The sequence below is a fragment of the Brachyistius frenatus genome, unplaced genomic scaffold (assembly GCF_029030835.1).
Source record: "Brachyistius frenatus isolate BFR_SWC_R1_liver_20210118 unplaced genomic scaffold, ASM2903083v1 Contig_4, whole genome shotgun sequence".
NCBI lineage: Eukaryota > Metazoa > Chordata > Actinopteri > Embiotocidae > Brachyistius > Brachyistius frenatus.
Window position 1 is genome coordinate 6,467,015 of NW_027210603.1, and position 24,808 is coordinate 6,491,822.

General features: G+C 39.6%; 1 protein-coding gene across 1 annotated transcript in view; it reads right to left on the bottom strand.

Moving 5' to 3' along the window:
* Positions 1–24,808, bottom strand: part of suclg2 (succinate-CoA ligase GDP-forming subunit beta) — a 100,419-nt gene that overhangs the window by 69,774 nt on the left and 5,837 nt on the right. Inside the window, exon 2 of the mRNA XM_069712877.1 lies at positions 10,800–10,941. Coding sequence (XP_069568978.1) covers positions 10,800–10,941 — 142 coding nt within the window. The remainder of the gene's footprint in view (positions 1–10,799; positions 10,942–24,808) is intronic.

Genomic DNA, 24,808 nt, shown 5'->3' on the forward strand with positions numbered 1-24,808 from the left:
TAAATTAAAAAGTCAATGGTAACACTTTCCTCTACACAGTCACACTCATTCACCTTGACATGTGCTTTTCATGCATGTAATTTAATACATCTACTCTTTTTTCACATACATCTTCATAACTGCACTGGCATTTAATGCAATGAACACGATAAATTTGATCATCAGTTTGGTCAGTGGATTATCTCTATGCAGTTGGATGCAAAAGTTTGGGCAAATTTCCACATTTTGTTGATTTTTGAAGTGGACATGAATATAAAGGTGAATATAAAATAACCACTACAGCAAGCAGACATTAAAAATGTACCTTTCTTTAAATGTTAATACAATGTTTCTTTAACATTATTTTTTAGAAAGAACAACAACCAAAAAAAATATAATTGTGTAATCTGCAAAAGTTTGGCCACTTGTAATCTCAGAACATCAATTCTCACTTAATTAACTCCTCTGGACATAGGCACATCAATAATTGTTATTAGGAATTTGCTGAGTCTTCAAATCTTGTGGTAACACAACAGTTACTGGCTTTTTTTAGTCAATTGACTGAGATTTTCAAATTTAAGCTTAGTGATGCCTCTTAAAGCAGATGAAGGCTGTCAAAAGAGACTTAAGGACTTCCAGCTTGTAATTTCAACTGTTCGAAATACCGTTAAAAGATGTGAGTTCAGACAAGATCTGTAAAACAAGATAAAACTGAATGTCGGTTCTGCAGGAAGGCAAGGAAAAGATTGCACATGACTGCAATGAAGCTGCAGAATGGTTTTACATATAGCTTTATCAGTGATTAAAATAAAACAATAAATGCAGTACCTACCAAAATACATGCTCTAGCTGTAGTAAAGAAGGAATTAGAAAAATAAAAACCACACACTCAAAAAAAAGTGAAAATGCAATGATTTACAGCCTGGGAACTTATTGTTCATCTTATCACTGTAACAGCTGCTTTGGTAAGCAACAGCACACCACTGTGTCCTTCTAACATACCTTTGGCTGGTATACCCCACACTCTTAGTCATTGGGAAAAGCAGTGGATGTGTCTGGGAGTCCATCCAGAAAAGGCTGCTGAGCAGGGAATCACTTCAATGGGAAACCCAAGTCATGAGTTGAAATGATAAAAAGAGAGCCCACCAATCCTTGATTTGCTACAGCATTTCCTTTCCTCCTCACATGTTTTGCTGCAGGTTGAATGATGCATCACATCTTGATAATTCAATTTATGTGAAACAAACAATGATATTCTTTAATGCACTATATCTGATACTCACCTGTAACGCTAAAGGTTCCCTGTGAAGACTGGCCAAAACACTGAAACAAACAGGACCCAAAACACTTTAAGGCAGTTTTGTGATTCTACCTCCTGGTTTACAAAGAGATCTCTCCAAATTTGCAGTTTACAGGCCAGAACAATAGAGGGTGTCTGAGCTGCCACAGATAGCTCAATGTCTGTGAAGAGTCTCAATCATCCAGGTCATGATTTTCTCAAGCAAATACAGTTGTGTTCAGATAATACTTAGATCAGACAACTACATGAGCAGATTGAAAATGATCACTTGAAGATTGGCTAATAATAGTGTTCTTGGCTTTGAGTCACTATTATTTACACATCAGCTGAAGCACATGAGCCCTTATTGACTTAACTATAAGGGCTCTTGAAGATTCACAGTAACCAAACAATGAGCCTCTTTCCTTATGTATAAATAAAACAAACCACTATATGTAGAAAAGCCAATAAAATGTTTCATGTTTTCGAGGCAGGAACTGATGTTTACATCAACCGACAATATATGGGTGCTTTCAAGCATGCCAACTTAAGACAGCAATGCGTGGTAGATTGAAACTGATGGGAGACAAGTTTGTGAGGTGAGCAGATCCTACAGATCTCTCTCTCTTTCCCTCTCTATCACACATCAGAAAAATCTCCAGCATTACCAAATCTGCATACCTGCACACACAAACACACACCTGCCTCATCAAAGAGTTGGCTAATGTCAAGGTAGCTTGCTATTATTCAGTAAGCCAACATATCATATTAACTATCCCTCTAATAAGCACACACGAGATTTGACAGTCATGCAAAAAACTGTTTACACTGAATATTCATAGCAGAATGAAATAAATTAAAATGTTTCCGTCCTCTGTTAATTCTCATTCTGCCAGCGAGGCTGTGCTCAGCACAAAGAGGAGAAAGGGAGCAGCAGAAGCAGAATGAGGTGAACGAGGACTGAGAAAAATTAAGGTAATTTTAAAAAGTGAAAACAAGATAGGACAAAAATAAATAAATACAGAAAATGTGATCGCAGCACAATTTGTCAAAGGAAAGTAAGGGAGATGACAAAAGAACAACATTTGCTCCATCTCATCTGATATGAGGTGTACATATACACAAGTATGTGTTGTTCCCATTCATCACAAAGGCTCAGTATGCGGTTAAGATAAGAATCCAAAGCGATGTTTTCTTCCATCACCTCTTTGTCAATGAATGAATTCGGTGGGAGGCAGGAGATATGGCAGACATAAGGGGCTGTCGTAGCAAGGAAAGGGAGGGAAAATGTGGTTTTGATTTAGAATTCAGACTGAAAATCCATCAAGATTTGCTCAACAGATGCATCTGTCAAGCGGGTGGTGACACACAAAGTGGACTGCATAATCATATTCTCTTTGGCTGTAGCAGGGCACAGGTATGTGTGCATGGCTGTGCAAATGTGCTTCGAAGGCAAGCACAACATTTATATTCATTACTGTATTGCTCTGATATCTCAAAACTGCTAGACAGCAACAAGGCCTTTGTGAAAAACCCATATATGTGAAAATGTTAGGCACTGTAAGAGAAGAATGGATGATTTCAAAAATAGTATTACTATTTACTTTTTATTTATTTAATTAACCTTTAAAAAAAAATTTTAAAAAAAAAGACCACCTCCAAATTCTTGACAGTTCTTTGTTGTTCTTGTCGACTGTATTAGTGTGTAAATTTATTGAAAGAAACAAAAACAGAGTCACGTGTTTGTATGTGTTCACATGCTTGGCCAGTAAAGCTGATTGACAGTAGCTGCTTCAAATATGGATGTGGCTGCAAAGAAGCTACAAATTATAAAACAGGGATGCTTCACACATATCGTCAACTCGACAGTACAGAAGATCTATACAATTAGCACAGTTTGAAGGAGGACACCCAAGGGTAGTGGCACCAATTCAGTATCTGACCAAATGTGAGATATGGTCGCAATCTCCTCAGTTATGGCATTGAATAATGGTAACAATTTTTGCACAACATTTTGATGTCACATTGGTGTTGACCTTTGACCTTATGGATATCAAATTTTATCACTTAATTTTATCCTTTTAGAAATTTGTGTGAAAGTTATGGACACAAACATGTTTGGTAAGGTCAGAGGCCTTGTTCAGAGCACCAGCCCAAAAGTTTTTTGTCATATCCAGATTGTATCTTAATAGATTTTGTACGTCTGGACAGCAAAAAAAAACAAAAACAAACGTGAAATGCGATTTTTGCAAATGAAATCAAAACCCCTATTGGAAGTTGTATGAAATGCGATTTCAATCAGATTTCTACAGCTACGTCTCAGTATGGACGCTCTGGATTTTGGATCAGGTTTCTTGCGCCACCCAAAACATGACACACAATGCAGAATGACAGAGTAAGCAGAATCTATGCTACCACTAGCAAAGCACTATCAGAGTTTAGATTTTGGCGATATGGAGGACGAAAACAGCAGTCCGTGGATAGACACCAAAATAAACTCAGCTGGCACTTTGCTTCACGTTGATATGTCGTGTCACCAATGTAGCTTGTGTGGAATATAGATCTGATTAAAGCATATGTGGGCTCATATGATGTACGTTCAAAATACATACTGATTGTAATCATTGTAAAACACATTGTTTATGCAGAAACATATCACGTGTATGAAATATGGCCAAATGTAAGATGCAACTAGTGCATCTTATTAGGAAATGAAATGTGTTCCAGGGAACTGAATGTGTTGATTGTTTGTATTAACATAGAAAACAGGAATGTGTGTGGGCGGGTCACGTGTGGTGCAACTACCCATCAGGCAAGAGGAGGTGTGGCTTAAACGGAGGACAGTGGAGAACCACTGAGACAAACATATGCAAATGTTCCCGCCACAGTATAGGTCACGCCTCTTCCAATAGCATAAGGGTATGTGCCGGAAAGCGGGAAGTTAGAATCCAACAAAGAGACGTTTGTTGATGTTGGGCTCTCCAAGATATCTTGTAAACTACGCTTAATAAAAATCAACTAAGACCGGTAACTGCCTAAAGACTGCTTCTATCAACGGACTCGGGGAAAACAATTGGGGATACAACACTAGGCGTATGTCATCACCACAGCAACCAATGCAGATAAGTTGATGGACACAGCAAGTCACATCCGCTCACTTGCAAATAACAGTGTGGACAGTCTGTCCTAGAGATCTGATTTGAGAAAGAAATTGGATTTGCCTGCAGTCTTGGCAAAACAACAGTTACCTGGGACGTTGACCACAAACATCTCATCAGTTCATCCTTGAGTCTCTGTGGACGTTGGTGCCAGATGTAATGACTTCAGGCATTCCTGATATACAGCTCTGGAAAAAATTAAGAGACCACTCCAAATGTGTCTTAAATCAGCATCTCTACATGTACAGCAGCCATTCCATTGCAGTGTCTGTTGAATTCCAATACAGGCACACCTGATTCTACTTAATGAGGTACTGATTAGGTGATCACCTGAACCAAATATTATTTAATGAAGAAAAGTATAAAAAAAAAAAAATACAGTGCTGTGGTCATCACTATCCTCTTGCAATAGGACCAGCTGGATGGCAGAAACAGTGCTAGTAGTACCTCAAAAGTAATTGGAATACAAAAAGTGACTATTGACCATGCCGAAAGAGTTAAAAAGAAAAGTTTTGAGTAAGGAAAAGAAGGGTTCAATTCTGGTTTTACTGGCAGAGGGATACAGTGTGCATCAGGTTGCTTCCATCCTTAAAATCTCAAAGACAGCAGTTCATAAGAACAAGGTCAAGCAGCAGACATTAGGGACAACAAAGCTACAGACCGGCAGAGGATCAAAACGACTCTCCACTCACTGGGATGACTGCCAACTTATTTGAATGTCACTCAATAACCGTAGGATGACATCAAGTGACCTCCAAACAGAATGGCAAATGGCAGCTGGGGTGAAGTGCACGGCGAGAATGGTTAGAAACAGGCTCCTAGGGGCAGGGCTGAAGCCCTTCATCAACGAGAAGCGAAGAAGAGCCAGGCTGAGGTTTGCAAAAGACCATAAGGATTGGACCATAGAGGACTGGAGTCCAATTTTCAGCTTGGCCCAACACCTGGTCGTCTAATGGTTAGACGGAGACCCGGAGAGCCCAACAAGCCACAGTGTCTCGCACCTACTGTGAAATTTGGTAGAGGATCGGTGATGATCTGGGGGTGCTTCAGCAAGACTGGAATCGGTCAGATTTGTCTCTGTGAAGGACGCATGAATTTACAGACTCTCGGATGGAAATGCAAAAAAAGTGATACCTCCATCATCCACAGCTGTCGCCGATACGAAGGCATATAGAAACCAATCAATATTCGGTCTAAACACACTTTGCTTTTCAGCCAATACCCATTTTTCGAAATGTATTTGCGCAGTTTTTCAAGGTACTTGGCAGATGGGTTGTTCCAGACATCTTGCACAATTTGCCACAATTTATGCGTGAATTTAGGTTGTCTCAATTGCTTCTGTCTCCTCATGTAGTCCCAGACTACAGACTCCATAATGTTGAGGTCAAGCCTTTGTGGGGCCATATCACCTGTTACAAGACTCTCTGCTGTTTAACATACATGATTTGGGCTATCTAGCTAAGGATGTGCCAAAGAAGACACTTGCTTCCAAATCTGATGTATGACCCACTAGTATTTCTGAGATGGGGTTATGGAATAGTGTTACTAAGTACTAATGGTGTACTGGAAAAAGTTTCCCTGTCAGAATTTCTCAAAAGGTTTGAAATGACAATGCATCTTTATGTAAACTAAACGTTCTTATGGACCTAGTTGTCCATCCGAGGACGTTTTCTTCTGAATATAAATATGAGCACTATTATTAAAAAGTGTCCTTGTTTAGTTCATCAGCCTGTTGAAGCACAGATGGCATCACACTAACATAGCATTCTTGATCGTACACATATTAATCAAGTGTTGGGATACTACCACAGAAATGGGATGTTTAATTTGTCTGACTTTAAGGTCACAATTTAGAAAGTACAGAAATAGTCCGCTGAAACAGTGATGCTGAAATTTGAGTCCTGCATCACATTGCACACATTGATTATTAATTTTGCTGTATTTTCCCCATTTACTGTTACAGAGTATAGCACATTTAGCAAAATGAATGAGTCCTATCAAAAATGTGTAACCAAAGGAGCAAAAGGACAGTAAATATTCACAAATTGGACAATCTGACAAAAAAAAAAAAAATTTTAACATTCTCCATCAAAACATTTGATATTGAAATAATGTTAAGTACCTCTGAGGTCACATTTCAGAAGACTACAGCTTGGTGCACACACACACACACACCACCAAAATTAAAAGCTTGGGTATGAGAGTGGTGGCTGGGGGTCATTGGTTTTGGACAGACAGCTGCAGTTAGTGTGTGACTCTCTCAGTGTCCCAGTGGAGCACATATTACAAAAGCTTTGGACTTTCTGATAACTCCCTGCTGGACTCGCCCAGTATGGTGCCGCAGAAATCAAACCCTACTTTCCATGGGCCATTTGGCTGGTTATGAATCATCCATCTGCCACGATGTAAATTCCCCCCTAAGAGTTGTCAGAAAGTTAAAGGGAATCAATGGTCCATGTTGGATATGTATTTTATGTTTTGATAGAAAAGTAGAAAGATTATAAGCCTCAGTCCTCAGCGGTAATAGAACAAATCAATCCGTGTCCACTTTAAGAGAGCTGGACCACTCCACACTACATGAGAAGTGAGAAGAGTTTCTTTATTCTATAGCTTTGATTGAACTGTCAACTGAAACACTTCACGGTTAAGTGAGAGTAACAAAGAGGAAAATAGTGGTTGAAGTGCATGTGTGTTTTTCTGTGCTTATATGGGCACGCTTACCCTACGAATGTTATTTGTCTGTGCTTCAATGCTTAACTAGTCCATTTTAGGATATCAACACCACACAGAAATCAATTTAAGTTGCTCACAGTCAACTTAGATGCCCCAACCAGCCACATCCCCATTACAAGACCCTACCGTGTGTCCTCTACAGTGGAAACCATGAAACAGAGATTTATCCGGTGCTGGCTCTGTACCCAGCCTTCCCCTCGACCCCATGGGAGTCAGAGCTTGGCAGTCTCAGTTTAGATATCAGCGCGACAGATCTTAAAGAAAGAGGTTATTAATCTCCCTCTTTCTTTCGCACTCCATCATGTATGTATGAGTTAACATGGCCCAAGAGAAAGCCATTTACAGACACGGTGTGTATCTGAAGAAATGAAGCGTCTGTGTATGCTCACTTGCATGCTTTATTAGTCAGTAGTAGTCACAGGACACAAGTGTGAGACACACACACACACAGACACACACACACACACACACACACACACACACACACACACACACACACACACACACACACACACACACACACACACACACACACACACACACACACACACACAGAGAGAGAGAGAGAGAGAGAGAGAGAGAGAGAGAAATACACAGATACAAAGCAGCTCTGAAGTATGCCGTAAAAACCAAGGGGTTGATTTACTAAGCTGACCGCAAATTACAGCAAAAAAATTTACGTTGGCACGTTTTCGATTTGGCTGGGAATTTACTAACACTCATGACATGTCACAGCCATAGCAGCATTCATTTGAATGCACTGCTGCTAATTAAGAGCTGATGTTGAGCTATATAACGCGTTTCGTCTATTTCTGGAGAGTAATGGTGCACGTAGGAAAGTGTAAGTTCTCTGCTACTAAGCTTGAAATATTGGTTAAAGAAACGAATAAAAATGTTTCTGAACTGCAGTCATGCATTTGCCTCGACTGCGGTCCATAGACTGCAATGATAAATTACTTTTAGCCACCGTTTGTAAAAAGCAGATTTTATAGAAAACCAGACATGCAATTTTTAGTCGTGCCACTTCAATACAGCCCCATAACTATGGACAACTATCTGACTTGCTAGCATCTAATAAAGCATGGGAAATCCTATATTATAACTACATCACCCCTCGAGTCTGGCCTAGCTTCTATTAAGCTGTCTGTTCCCTCTCGACTCCTCTGCTCCACGCTTTCTGTCTCCCCAATTCATCCTCTACCAAGCAATATAGGTACTGTCATGAGAATATATACCCTCTTCCCGCTATTCAGTTTATCTTTGTCTGCATCGTAACCAGGGCCACTGAAAGCAGCGCCCCAGTCACTCGAGCCCGAAGACGGCGTTAAGAGTGGCACCTCGCTGGCTGACAACCAACCTGGATGTGCTATCAGACTGCCGCTGCTGTAGTTAGAGAGGACACTGAATAAAATATAAATCTGAGGCTGGAAACATACACTGTATGTGTAGGACAGTTTGATGTCAGTGTGTGTGTGTGTGTGTGTGTGTGTGTGTGTGTGTGTGTGTGTGTGTGTGTGTGTGTGGAATGAAAGTAGAGCAGGGAGGCATGGGCAGTGAAGACAGCTGTGTGGGTGCATACAAATATCAGATAAACCATCTTTGTTCTTACATATGCAATGTAATAGTGAATATTTGTACTACAATGTAAAATTAGAGTTTCAGTGACTTCCTTACAAGGCTTTGTGCGTGTGTATGTGGGGTAGGGGTGGGAGGCAATGGACTAGATTATGGCCAAGCATTGAAAATAAATGAATTAAAACAAAACAAGAAAAGAACTGACCAAAAAACAAAAACAAATGGAAAGTGTGAGAAATTCAGTACGAGAGGTTGTGAAACAAATTAGCGCGGATGAGTGCCGTGATGAAAAACAGAGCAGGCACAACCACTAAGCTCAACGAACACAGGCTCCCACACATAAGCAAACAGCATGAAGACGCGATTAAACTTGATAAAACCTCAACCCTTATTAACCACAGCCATTTGCACAATCTGTAGCAGGGCCAGAGAGCCACGCAACACAAATAGGACTCTTAAGGTTTAATTGTGTACATACAATTACTCTGCATCCAGCATGAAACTAACTCATTATCAAGGCTAAAGTAATAAGGACACTTTGAGTCTCACTACAGCTGTCGCGCAAATGCAATACACTGAAGTGCAGGTACTAAATCTATACAACGTGACCATACTGTAGTTCTGCAGTGAAGATTGATGTCTCTACATGTCAGTGTACTTTGAGATAATAATAATGCTCACGGGCCCAAAACAAACCACTAAAACACAGACTCACCACTATTTGTCACACAACAAATCTTAAATCCACTTGGCTGGAACACAGCTAAAAAAATAGAAGCACCCAAAATTAATATGGAATGTTTTGTCAGCTCTTGTTTACTTAATTCTTTGATCAGACATTTCTTCCTCAAAGTTATAACTATGCCACCTGCACAGTACCGGATTTTAGTCAAATCCTCGTAGGCAGCTGTTTGGTTCATTGTGTACACCAATCAATCCAAAAAGTTTGTTTTCCTCCTCTCAGGCCTTCACTCTCCTCAGCAATACTACCAAGCTCCCTACCTCAACCCACGTCCGCCCACCACGCAACGCACACAGATGTGTTTTCATAGACACACTGTATGAGATACTTTGGACCCAACTGTTCGACAAGACATGTAGTACAATACAGCATTTATTATTACTTAACTCGTATATTTTAATACGATAACTTGTATGCATATTTCTATTTTATTGTAAATAAAAATGTCTTCCTCTTCTCTCACTTTTACTTAACCTTAGTGTGCTCTTGTGTGTTTTTATAGTCTTTTGTTGCACTGTGTTGTATCACCAAGCCAAATTCATGTGTACTTTGTAGATTTGGCGACTAAAGTGATTCTGAAAATTTTTTAAATATACATTTTCCTCAAAATATTCCATGAAAGGTGTGATTTCAGCGTCAGTACTAGGGATCGACCGATTGTTGGCCTGGCCGATATTTAGCATTTTTACGATTATTGGTATCTGTATTTTTTTTTTTTAATTCAATCGCCGACAACATGAATTAATTAAAAATGCGCTGCTTTGGCTCTGATGTAGCGCCTCTCTCAGCCTGCAGTCACCACTTTGTGGCGTTGAGCAAAGTCCCGCCCACAGCTTTATCTGACTGGTTACATCTCATGAGTAATGGCCAATTAACGCAGAGAACTTCTCTGCCACAGAAGAATGAACAAACCCCAAACACATTTTAAAATCATGTATCAAACTTTCTGCTGGTGCGTCAATAAAGGATTTCTTTGTTTTTTACAATAAATACCCCACATTGCAGCGTACCTTCCTAATACAATTACATAGTGGCAGCATTTGTCCATTTAGTCATTTGAATTAAGTTTTGCGTTCGAATTTGTTATTCCAAATTTTCACACAAAGATTATTATTTTTACTGCAACTGTATATCCGTTCCAAATATCGGTTTATAGGTCTCCTTGATCACCAATAATCGGTATGGGCCCTAAAAAGCAATATCGGTCGATCCCTTATCAGTACCTTATCCAAGATATCTGAAGACCAGCACTGAGCAATCATCAAGGAATGCTGCTCCGGACATACAGCAGGTGAACCGCGTGTCTCTTTGTGAATTTGTATCTTCTACTCACCAAGTCTCTTTGCAGCCTCCAGGGCCTCAGAAGCTGTATCAGCTACGTAGAAGCGTTGAACAGCCACACCGCTCTCTTGCATCAGCTTCTTGCTCTGGTACTCTTGTAGGTTCAGCCATCTCTTGGGACTCGACCAGGTGCACTGGAGAAAAGGAGCAGGGTAAAAGAAATGAGAGTGTAAGTGAAATACAGTTAACACGATGCGATAAGGTATCCATTTTAAGACTTCTATTGTGGCTCATGATAACAATTCAGCTCAACAAGCCTGTGCACTCTCTGCTGAGGTGTTTTACATTATACAGCACGAAAACATGTCGAACACTTGCCTTGGAGTGTACAGGCTACATTCTCTACACCTCTTCTCTCCCTTCCTACCATTTTCCTTTTTCTTTTTCCTGTAATGAGGCAGGCAGCCAGGCCTAAGCTGCAGGACAGCTCAGGAGCTGTTTGCTCCATCAGCAAACACTGGCCCTGTCAGCTCCAGCTGTTGTTGCTATTAAAAAGAAATTGGCTTTTTAATGTGACGGAGAGACACAGGCTGTGTTCGAGTTGGAATCCCTCCCCACAAGCACACACTCCTGTGTGAATAGGTGTGTGAATAGGTGTGTGGGTAAGTGCACGGGTGGGCATGCGTGCATGCGTGTGTGCAAATGTTTTCACAGAAAATGTCTTCAGGGAGTCATTGAGAAGAGAAAAGACATTAAAGTAAAGAGAAAACAAGGATTGTGAGGTCAATTATGGTTCAGCATGGAAATAATGCTTCAGTGTGTGCATTTCGTTACCCAGTAAAGATTAAACTCGCATGATAATAACGACAGCATTGCACCACAATACATTACACTGCCAAAAGTCAAGTTTAAATTGACCTACGCTGCTATTCACTTGCATCTGTTCAGGCTACACAACCCAACACACCTGCAGGAACATAAGGGGCACAAACACACACAATGATGCAGAAGATGATGACACCTTCTGATACTGCAATGATGTTATTGGATAGTATTTTGCACATACCACTAATATTGTGTACAAGCAGAATATTGTTTATAATAAACTGTCAAAACCTCAATACAGCAACTAGTGATGGGTTATTAATATTCAAAAAGTCATTGAAATATATAAACAAATCAGATCCCCAAAAAAAGCCTTTTTGCCTGGTTGTAACGCTTTACTTCCGTCAGAAGATGGCGGTAATGGACATGAAAGCTGTTTGTCCATTGCCGCCATCTTAGCCAGCTTTGCCAGGTAAAACTGTGGGGTGCTGCGAGATTAGATGCAATGCAGCAAACAGAAGAAACATGCAACGACAACTACAGCTGACAAAACGTTCGGTGTAGAACTCCTTTGAGGAAAAAAAAAAAAAGATGCGCTGCAGTGCAAAATTGACAGGAAGAGCTAGCATTTAAATCTGCCACAGCATGCAGTCATTAGTGAAGCTCTGAACAAACAGTCCATCAACAGATCAATAAGTCAAATAATAGTCTATGAATTATGTAGGGTTATCGATTAGTATTTTTGCTTGAAAAGGCCCATCCCTAACAGCGACTTGAAATACTACATTGCACCTACTGTCCTTAACTCAGCCTTGTCAACATTCAGCTCTTAACAACACCAGCTGGTTTTATAAGTAACCAGTTGCTCCAGGTTAGTTCTGTGCTTGACATTTCTTTAAAGGCCTACCTAAACCTAAAGGGTTACAAACGCATCAAGCCGTGCATTATACCTTCAAACTCAATCTGCATCCTTCCACACCGACGTACAAAAGCAGAACCACGCTGAGTGATGCTCTTTTTAGATGTAGTTTAAGTTTTAGTGTCACAAAGCCTTTTTACAGCACAAACAGGATAAAACTGAAATTTTACTTCGAAAACAAAAGGCTGAGAACAAGAAACTGGCCACAAAATGTAATTTTCTTACCAAGCCAGCAGGCAAGAAACCATGGTTTCAATTTTAGAGCTCATAGCGTATGTTACTAAATCTGCTTTTCATCATCACTTACAACAAATACCTTAGGTTACATTTTCTGTAATTCTCTTTAAGAGAAGGACTAATGGTAAGAATACATTATAATATAATGTTGTTGTTTTTTAAAGATTGAAGTACTAAGGCTTAATTGAAGTGTTTGTTCCAACAAATATGTATACAACACACCAAAACCTTTTGTTGGGTCCCTTAAAAAAGTGTCAAAGCTGTGCAGCAAAATAAATTCATATAGAAATATTCAGACACCTCCAGATTATGCCAGTGTGAATACAAAAAATATAAACACGCTTGCATGTGTGCAATCATGCCACAGTTTGAAACCACAGCGCAATAAATGAGTAATGAAGGATAAATTCAAGAACAACAAATATAGATGAGCAGATCTCATCATAGAGTCGGAACCAAAAGAGAGACTGTCACAATCAACGCTATTTTTGTGCACATTGATGCATGCACACACACTATGATTTTAGGTTGCAATTTGATTCAGTGGTGCATGGGGTGTGACAAGGCCACTCAGTGCCTTTTAAAGTCGTCAGTCTCTCCATCATTTACAAAGGGGAAAGAATAGGAACACAAGAGTGAGGGTATTGGAATGAAGAGTATGCATTCAGCATCTCTAAACCATTAAGTGATGAAGGGAGTGAAATGTAACCCCGACTAACCCCAAATGGTTATTAGTGATTAAAGGATAATGAGCTTGACATGGTCCCTTAAATTGGCAGCAGCCCACTCAAACCTTTTTAATTCCAGAACTAATCACGATCACCAATGGGCCTCGACTGAAAGCAAACCCACATGACCAGTAAGCGACAGTTCATGCCAAAACCAACCCTCCCTGTGCCACAGCACACTTTATTAGCATGCTCTCTTCATCCCAACTCTCGGGAGAGCCTGTCAGGAGACTTCATTAGAGACAAAATGGGTTGTTTTCTAGAGGAACAGTACACCAATATATAGTGGCATCTTCTTTTGAATAACTGAATACAATAATGAGGGCATCTGCAAGTCATTTCTGCAGTCTTGACTGCAATACAATACTATTCATATGTTTCAGTTATTGCATCTTGCATGTGTTTATGTAGACCTCTGCAAGTCTACCTCCCATAGCACTCTAACAGCGCATACTGATGATGTGACTCTTGTGCAGCAGTGTGGACGGGGAGGAGCTGAAAACAGAGCAAGACATGAACTGCAGAATCACATAGAGAGGTGTGTACTAATATTAACAACATAATAAATGTGGAAAACAGCAACACATTTTGTGAACAATTTGAAATAAATTTGGCTAAAAGGGATCTGTCTGTATGTGGCTGGTGTATGACTTTAAGGATTCACTCGCATTTCTGCCTGTCACTCATGTCCACCTTAGCAGAACATATTCACACAGCCTTAACCAGATGAGCTGAAAAACAGGTTTTCTCTGTTTTGTGCACTAATTTGACTGCTGCCAGGTATCTGCAGGGCCTCCTCTCTTTAAACATCCACTTCCCTTGCCATCCAACTGTTTGCCCTAGGAGGATCACCTCTGCTGCCTGGATGCATGTCTCCATCTGTCAGTCTCTCGGTTTATATTAGGCTTAAAAGGAAACGGCAAATGAGAGCCTGTCGTAGCACCGGGTTAAGCGTCTTTTTAACAGGACGTATCATCAGATCACACCGAGACATGCAGTATTAATCACTCCGATTCAATTTTTGATCCTTGTGACACATCACAGTACGGTTAAACTCTCTGCGATCGGATGTTGGCAAAGTTTGCAGACCTGTGATCCTTATGATACACTGATGGTTAAACAGCAGCGTCACTCTGCACAGTCAAGCTGAACTCCACTGGCACAAGTTTGTGCCTGTAAAGCTAAGAGAACAATCTAGGTTATTTGTTATTTTCACTAATGGCTTTCCCATCACAGACACAAAAAAAGGTCCCAAATAACATTAGCAGCATCAAACCTCCTGTTGGCTGCCGCTCCAGTAATTCATGTAGGGCTGCAACTAACAATTATTTTGATTATCAATTAACATGACGATCTTTTTCTTCTTCAAATTTGTATTATTCACTTTGTCTGTAAAATGAGAGTAAATAGGGAATTCTCATTATAAATTTGCACAGAACAAAACTACATGTTCAAATGCCTCTGTGATTTGTTTGACCAGCAGTCTCAAATCTAAAGAAAATCAGTTAATCATGTGTAATAAAGAAAAGTCTTCAGCTCTGAGCAGCTAGACGAAGCAAATATGACCCAATAATTGTTTGATTATTGCGATGGTAGCAAATTGATTTTCTGTTAGATAATCTATTAAAGGACTATTTCTAGATATCAATATCTATTATATAATTCCAGCTCTTACTGTAGGCATTGCTAACTTTATCCAGCAATTAATTAAAATACTGTTTGGGAAAAATAATGTGATCTAAACATGAAGTTGAAATAAAACTCTAAATGGTCTAAAGGTCTGGATCATGTGATCATAATATCCACTCCAGAGAGAAGTAAAACAGATGATAATACTGTGACCTCAAAGCAGCTGCCACAACCTGAAAAGGAAACAAAAGTCTTTAACCTCAATTTCTGTCAAAATTAGGACACACCACTATAGAGAAAGCGTCAGCTACCAAGTACATATGCTATTAGCCTTCACCTGACAACTAACTAGGAATATCAAACCAGTATATCCACCAAGATGGCCTCTCTGTGAAATAAAGAAAGTTAAAATGAAAAAGTGATGTAGATTTCCCAAAATGACAATGGCTGCTTACTGGAGAGGCCCGGTGAGGCTGGAGGTGGCCCTCTGAGCAGTGACAGTTACCTTGGGGAAAACACCAGAGAATGAAAAGAAACCTTGGGCTCTTTTTACTGGGTACCAGACCCATAGAGACAGCTTGGTTAAAAGACAGGCTCTTACCAACTCTAATAACAATAAACCTTCACATGTGGCCTGCCTGGAACTCATCCAGTAATGTAGATTTATTTCACAACTGTCAGAACTTCCCTTATTTTCTCTACAATGTTGCCCATTAGCGTTTGTAATTATTGGTACAATATAATAATAATAAACTTTATCTGAATAGCACTTTTCTAAATAGTTATAAAATGGTTTTCAGTAAAACCAAACAGAAATTATGTTTCTTGTCTTCATCTCCAACAAATTAGAGCATTAGTACATGTTTGATTGACAGGCCTGCGGTGCAGTCAGGTTTCTGCTATAGGTGGATAAGCAGGAGAGATTGCCCACTGATCGCAGCTGAAGTCATCTCGGACAGATAAATAAAAAATTCTAAAACGGGACGCCATATATTTGAGAGCGACCTGCCCTAATACATTTGTGACAAATGCTGAGTGAAGCTTCACACACCTCATGTATAATAAGATATTATCCCTGTCTTACAAGTATTAACATTTCCATGTTTTCATTTTATACATAACTAGGCTCCCAAACTAACTAAAACAGGCTATACTGCCTGGCAGGGATACAGGTTGGAAAGGGAATGTGCTGGTCTCCAGCAGGAGAAAAACTACTCAGTAATTGCAATTTTTTACTTGATGATTTTAATAAGTCGAGATGAATCTGAAATCAATATTTTCATTTAGCATATTCGAGGCATGTAATTATTTTATTTTTTTCTATGTTTAAACCATAAAATACCACTTACTAAAATGACAGACTGACTTCCTTTGTTTGTAAGCATGCAGATCATATTACCAGATCAACAGCAAAGAAAGTGGATGGTAATAATAATGCAAGAGGGATAGTCAGAAATGATGAATTATGAAGTTAATATTAAGTTACTAAACTGTCTTTATTCTGTCACTGTTGACTGACAGAGATTTAAAAGGATTATGCTGTGTGTGGGTTAATATATAGTGGTGAAATCTGCCATTTAAGTAATGCTGTAATACACCAAAACTAGCAAGCACATCTGACTCAACCTTCAATTCACCAACTTCCGTTCGTGTACTTTCATGTTCGTACATTTACTGGTGTCGTACTTGAACAGTGTTGAATCAAAATTGCACAGTCGTTCTGCAGTTACCAGATGTAATTGTAGCATCAGAATGAATCACCTGCAAAAATATCCTTCGGCATCTTTTGATTATTTTACGTAAAAATTAACATGTTTTCATGCTTTTTGTTTCACATACACAATAAACATACTGATAGCTTATATCCAACAACACTACGGTAGTATTTAGTAAAAAATAAACACTTTTGTGTCGACATATAGAACTTATAGTTCAGCTGCAGCTTCCTCGGCCGCCACAGTTTGAAAATAGGTCATTGGTCCCTTTCTGCTGTGTAGCTGTAACGGCGACTGTTCAGGGTGACAAGTGTCCAGTGTTTCATGCTGAGTTTGTGGACCAGTATGAGTACACTGTACTTCACTGTGAGGACACATGTACGTAAATTGAGACGCAGCTCTGGAAGTATCAGAAGCAAAGTTGAAATAAAATAAAATTGCTGAAGCGTGAACCTATAGTAGAGCTGCAACAATTATTTTCATTATCAAACAATCCAACTGACTTTCCTCATTAAACAAATTGTTATTTGGTCTCTAAAACATGATAAAATAGAGCAAATTATAATTTAAACTTCCCAGTGTCCAAATAGTCAACCAGTTAAAAAAAGATTTGTTGTTTGACCAGCAGTCCAAATGCTAGTATTAAGATACAAAGTAAATATGCTTGAAAATTGAATTATTGAATATATACAAATACGTGTCTATTGTCTGTCAATTAATCAAATTTTATTTGCAGCTCGGTGATGGACACATGTATTTCAGAGATGAGGAACTCTGTACTTACAGAATTGTCATGCAGATACACTTGCCACCAAAATAATAGATGCATCATAGAAAAAGTAGAACAATCTACTTTAAAGTCCAATTCAGACTAATCATCACCACAGTTATGCTTTAGGTTACTTCTAACACTTTGATAGGAAAATCATGATGCTGCTGAGGTCTTGACAGGAGAGGAATAATCTGAGTGCTACATGTCTGCCCTGGAAGAAAACAGTAAGTGGTGGACGACAGTATGTCAGCAAGGCAGGGAGGCGAGCAGGCAGCTGGACTTCAGTCCCCTGAGATCCTCTCTCTACAGTAATTATCATCAGCAGCCCACTAGAGACAGTCCTACCCAGTCCTTCTACCTCACTATTGCTCTACTTACTCCTAATACACACACACAAAGAAGACCAGAGCAGATGCACACAAGATGTGTTGTGCACACCGGTGAAGAGACCCTCACACAAACAGAGTTGTATACTATGGGTCCAAGATGGGATAAAGTATTAACAGCAAAGTCTTCTACACACAAAAGCACTCAAGAACCTTTTCATGAATGCATCCAAGAGAAGAAAAGTGGGACACAGAGGTGAGTCAACGGTGAAGCACAGGGCATGCTAATCAATCGCACTCTATATTAACAAGTTATCAAAAAGGAGCCAAAAAACACATTTAAGGAACATGTCTTGTTCATTTTGTCAACAAAAGTAGACAGGATTTTGCAGTCGCACTTATCTCATACAGTGCACACACACAAAGGAACAAAAGAATGAAAATGCAAGAGTTCATTAGAGACCATGCTTTCTAAATTACTAAGCAAAGCTGCCTCCTTTCTCCTTGCAGCCATCCTGTCAGAAGAACCTGGCTCCCTGACAAAACATCGAGGCAGATTCCAAAAAGCCTCCCACCCCCTCTACAGGAATACACACATTTCCTGGAGGTTAGAATACACCACAACCAACCACTAAGTCATGAAGAACTCTAATAACAACCTGTTGTTGACTTCCTTTACACCTTGCTTTTGATGCAAAAGTGCAGAAAAAATAAAACGTCACCACAAAATTCAAATTAGGCTGAGGAAAAAGAACCTCAAGTCATCTTGAGGAGGCACTTATTCCAAGAAAGAATTTTGCTTTCAGCAGGCTTGCAGCAAGACTCTTGACATTCAGCGAGTGATCACAAAATGTCACGGCAATACACTGTAGCAGGGGTAGATACTAACATTTATTTTTTTCTCTTATCAAATGTCTTTTTATTTGAAGCTGAAAACAAATGTCCTTTCAGTAATATAGCAATGGAGCATTTGATCAAAGTTTTGATCAAAGTTTCTAATTTTGAGACCAATTGCAGAGAAGTGGAATGTTTCAATACAAGTCCATCAAAACAAACATGTCTGTATCTGAGGTTACTTCTCATAAACCGCAGACATTTGACAAATAAAGAATTATAAAGTCAAAAGGATATGTGCGGACAATTTGAATTTTGATGGCTTTGCATTTGATTGATGGTTCAAAATAAAATTGAGCCATCAATCTAAAAAAAAATATATAAAAAAAAGGCTTAATTCTCTAAATCATAAAAATGTGCTGTAATTAGCTCAACGCTTACTGTACTATCAGTCAGAGAGGCCATCACAATCAAATGAATAAATATAATTATTTCAGTGATACTTATGCAACATGCAATAATAAAAGCTTTATATATAAAATACTGACATGTACTGGCCTGAATTGGGTCTTTAAAAACACCTTGTCTCAGCCTGCCAAATGTGTAAGTAAAATACTTAAGGTGGTCTCTATACTTATACGATTATCAATGTTTACATGGGCCTTTGTAAAGCATATTTGTAAAAATATCTAACAACACCAGCATTAAAAATAATTCATATTAACTATACATATTAAACATGTTAAAGCTGTTAAGATAAATGCAAAATTTGAGATAAAAAGTAGATCGAAAAACTTAAAAGAAAACAACTCAAAGAAATTTCCAAACACTAAATTGTGTTGAAATGTACAAGTAAAAATTTTTTTTTTTAAAAAGCAATTGTTGGAACATTGAAATATGCTGAATAAAATATGTCACCATGCAGCTGCTCTCCTCACAGAGCAGTCAGGGTGGTTGTGCCCTCACAAAGACACAAACAGGACAGGCCATGCAATGGCAGCAGATGCCATCAGATTGCCAAGTCCTTGTCGCAGCTGTACTGATCCACGAGTGGCGGTGAAGGACAAAATCCTGGTATACGATGCAACGTACTCCCCAAACACTTCTTTGGCTGGACCATATGGCATTCAGCACAGCATCGTGCAACATCAGGACTTCTCTTCCTCCTGAGAGGCAAGAAATTGTGCAGTCTCATGTTTGGTTGAGAGCAGGATGCACAATGTCAAACCACACTTGTTGTGAGAAGTGTCATCACAGTGAGGGGATGTCTGATCTTGGCACTTTGCAAAGTCATTTCAAGACATGCCACTAGTCTGGCGTTTGCCCTTCTGTTAAACTTAAGGAGTCAATATCCTAGGGCTAATTCAAAGCAGTTGTCTTTATCACTATGAGAGAGTGGAACAATGTCAAAAAGTCACCACCTGACAGAGTAGTTCTGGCTCCCGTGAAAATTTATTAGAGCCATGAGCCTTAATTTACAGCGGAAGGTTGCAAAGCAGGCAATCACCCCTGATCAGGCCCATAAACAGCAGTCAGTCAATGCTGCACTGCTCGTCAATCTGCCACTCAGAAATTCAAAAGGGTGACACCGCAGGTCAAAAAACGCATTTGTGTCTTGGAAGTGAAGCCAGAGTGAAGAGTGTCAGTGAGTGAAGATGTGATTGTGCCCTGGCAGTTGGTTACACTAAGGTAGCGCAATCTCTCAACACAGGCTATTTATCTAACCAGGGACCCAAACACAAATACAGCTACTCATCACACCTAGGATGTCAAATAACATAACTTAATGATTGATTCAACTGAATCTTGGAGCAAATCCTTGAAATGCTGTTGTGATCTTAATTTACCCTGTAATCCAGTCTGTGGTGGACACAATATGAAATAAAATGATAAGGCAAAATACCTACTGACACAAATCTTTTAATAGCGATTTCAATTATCGTTTGAGTACTTTTTTAAATAAAAACATGGCAAGAAATACACTGGTTCCAAAACTCTCAACTGGGAATTTATTCCTTATTCCTCTATAAAAGTTAGCACACTATTTTTGGAAATTGGACTGTGCTCTGAGTAGGACTGCCCCTAAATAGTCAACTAAGCGTTTTTTCAATGAGAAAAGCTTAGTCGACCAAGTTTTAATTTGCGGCAGGACGGGGAAAAAAAACAAAACTGCGCCTTAACAGAGACATTGTAAACTTACAGAAACATTTGTTACAGTCCGAGCCTTCCGCTTTAGAAGGGTAAAATTTAGGGCAACCTGGTGATGACATATGTCCAGTGGGAAGTGAGAAGTACCATTAACTGCATGCAGAAGGTTGCAATCACTGTAAAGTGGACACCAACAACGGGAATTAATTTGCTGTAATCAGCCTTAAAGAGTCCAGATAAACCAACATTTTTACTATAACAGCTGTTCAAATGTTGTGCAGTGTTCGCTGCCCCTGGAGAAAAAAAAAAGTTCAGCTCATGCAACAGTACGACGGTGTCTCTGCCCATCCTTATCAATGCAGAGTTGATCCAAATAGTGCAGGCCAGTGACCAGCATTGAGCCGAGCTGGAGTAAAAACACCACCACGGTTAGAATCTGGAAAGGTAACAACGCGTGCGATAGGCTCAGTGTTACAGGCTTCCTGAATTGCGTGCACCTTCCACCCCCCCCTCCCAACACACACACACACACACACACACACACACACACACACACACACACACACACACACACACACACACACACACACACACACACACACACACACACACACACACACACACACTCTGTTCAAGTACACTCACTAAGTGATCAGTCTCCTTTGCTGGTTGTTCCGTCACATTCAGAATATTTAGTTGAGGTCAGCCCTAGTCATTTTTTTTTAAAGAATAAGTTAGAAGAAAAACACTGGTTTCAGATTATGAACTGTCTATATTATTTCCTTAGACCCTGTAAAATTAAACACAATATAATTGTGGCATTTGAACTGATGCTCTGACTATACAAGACATTTAAATATATCACCACGAGATGTAGGAATTTTTGAAGTCTTCGCTGCAAACAATAATTTGATTCACAGTTGAATAATTGTTTGTAATGAATAAAATCATTAGTTTTCACCCCTGCTAGCATGTATGCAAGCAGTGCAAAACCTATGTGGCCATTGTATTTAGATTATTTATTTTCTACACAGAAAAATTGTTATTCAACTCAGTTTTTCTTGGGAATTGTTCTTTGCACAACGATGCGAGCAGTACGAGAACCTATGATACGCAGTGTTCAGCCAGTGATAAAGTGAAGCAGCACACATGTTTAAAAGATTGCTCTGATTGATGATGCAGAAGAAACATGTAAAGTGATTTCCGCAGCATGACCCAATCAATATATTATTGGACCACTTTATTCATCACTCACCACGTTTTAGAAGTCAATAAAAAAGTAACATATTACCTGATGGAGGTGTTTTTTTTCCCCTAAAGGTTTATACATGATGAATAGATGCTTTTATATGCACCATGAGGAGCTGCATTTAGGTAGTAAAGAGCAGTACTGACTCCGAATGTACTTTTAGTACAAGACACCATCCAACTTACAAAGAAGCTATCATCATTAAAAAGTCTTGATTGCCGGATAAATCGTGGCTCCAATTTTAATACGTCAATCCCGGATTGAATCCTAGGAGTCTATGCAAAAATAAATAAAAGCTATAGGTGTTCCAGCACTATTAAAGCTAAGGCACATTTCAGGCATGCATATTCATGAGCACGAAATCTGTATTGATTCAGCCTGCATGACATTGCTTTAAGAACTGAAGAGAGGTTTACACAAGTCCAATCAGGGGTGTTGCAAAAGGCCTTCCGAGATCATTTCAGGACTATGAATGCCTTCTGGTGACAATCTTTCTGATGATTGCAGAGTATTCCTGGCGTATCAAAATCTGAGATGACCTGCCTTACTGGATTTTTTTCCCACGACTGACAGAAAAAAGATTAACCTTACACAGGCTGTTCTTATTCACGGTAGCAGCCTGGTTCTACAGAAAGCAACGTCAGTCAGTCTGAAATTGAAATATCTCAACTACTAGATGGACTGCTATAAGATCTAGTAAAAGATCTAGCAAGAACCAGCAAAGTTTAAGTAAAGACATGCATGGTTCCAAAATGATGAAGCTATATAACTCATTTTCCAAGTATCACCACCATTAGTTTGATATTTGTGGTTGATGCTTAATTAAGACAGGGAACAAGGTAAATGTTTTGCCTGGTAAACAGCATGTTAGAGTTCTCTTTGTGAACATTCACTGTGGCCACTTTAACTGTCGTTTAATTTTGCTGTGCCTCAGTACAGTCTCAGAGCACCAAGCATGGCTGCAGAGCAGAGCGTTGCATGTTGTGATGTTGTGTCACTGAAATGAGCTTAATTAGGTTTTATTCTTTCTTCGGGTGTAAAAATTACACTTGGATCTTTCAGTTTTTGTAAAGCTGTGCCCAACTTTGGTCGGAAAAAAATCAGATTTGGCTCTTCAACACAAAGATTCAACCATTCATACTGCTCGTCCTCCGCCACTCCCCTCGTGGTTTCCCCAGGTGTGCGGCATCTGCCACCACTTTGGCCTTGTTGCCATTGTATGCAGAAACAGACTTCCCCAGGTGGAGGCTGTGGCCGACGGAGACAGGTGGTTGCCCTTGCAAGAAGGATATCACGGTCAAAAAGACGTGACTTGCTCCCATCCGGTTCACCCCGTGTCCCCTCCACCTCCATCAAATCCACGCAAACCCAACAGCCAAGCGTCAGCTAAATGAAATGTAATGTAATGTAACTGGGAGGGCTGATGGACTTGACGTTAGAATGCAATGCGGAGGCCGGTGCGTCCGACACTGAAGCTTAACCAGGTCGCCTTATGTGCTCCTCTGGAACCATTTATCTTTTGTTTTTGGTGGATTTATTGTCTGAATAAAAACTGTTCAGTGTTGTTTACATTTTCAGCAAAAAGTAAGCCTTTGTAGACACAACTACTTTTTTGTAGAGAAGTATGGTCCTAAAGTCACATTTTTTTCCTGCACAAAACAAATCCCAAACCTCTAACCTCTACAGAGCTGCGCACTTTGATCTAAATTGCTAACCATAGCCGGTGGACAGCTGGAATTTCCAGAGGCACTGAATATCACATCGTATGAAGCGGTGGTATCCCCAGATGTCTGGTGTGGTTAAAATCCTCATTACTTGTCATGGCCAGAACCTAACCCTTTGAAATGACACTGCCTAATTAGTGACGACAAATGACTGCAGAGTTAATTAACCAGAATGCTCCTTAAGGGGCATTATCAAATGTTTAAGAAATTAACAGATTGCCACTTCACCAATTCTATGTAATTGATTTGTTCCCATTCAGGTTATGAACTCGTCTCTTTTCCCCATCCATTTAGCTAACCATGCGGGAAGAATTTAAAAGCGAGCTTTACAGTGTCCACTTCCATGAGCACAGTCTGAATCACAGAGAGCAGTCCTCTGAGCGACTATGAGAATCATTGCTGTACTGAATGCAGTAGAAGGTTTCTCTGCTAATGAGGTGAACCTTGGCTACTTTGCTGCAACTCATAAATACAGACTCTCCTGCAATTAGACAAGCACTGCATAGCAAGTTGTGATGGAGGTGACAAACAATAAAGGAAATGGACGAGGCAGAAAAGCAGTTTTTTCATAAACATGCCAGTGTCAATCACAGCCATATTTCCATTTAAACCCAGCTATGTAGCAGGACCATGCCTCATGAAGCATTAGGGGGCTAATTCAGCAAGCCTGGTCTCCTCTAATTAATGAAATACTTGAGCGTTGATGGCAGGACTTCCTCTCTGTATCCTCAGCCTTGGCACAGCCACCTTAGATTTGGATGAAAGGCAATGGCATGCAATACTGGTAAAACCTAAGGCCAACTGGCCATTTGGTTTAACAAAAGCACAATTACTTGTCCCCACAGAAGTAACACTGCAGGTTAATCAGCTGCATTTAAACAGTTAGGGCACATGAAGGAGTTCTGATTGATCAGCCAGTACTTTCTGTTTCAGCTGTGACAAAATGGTGTTTTAA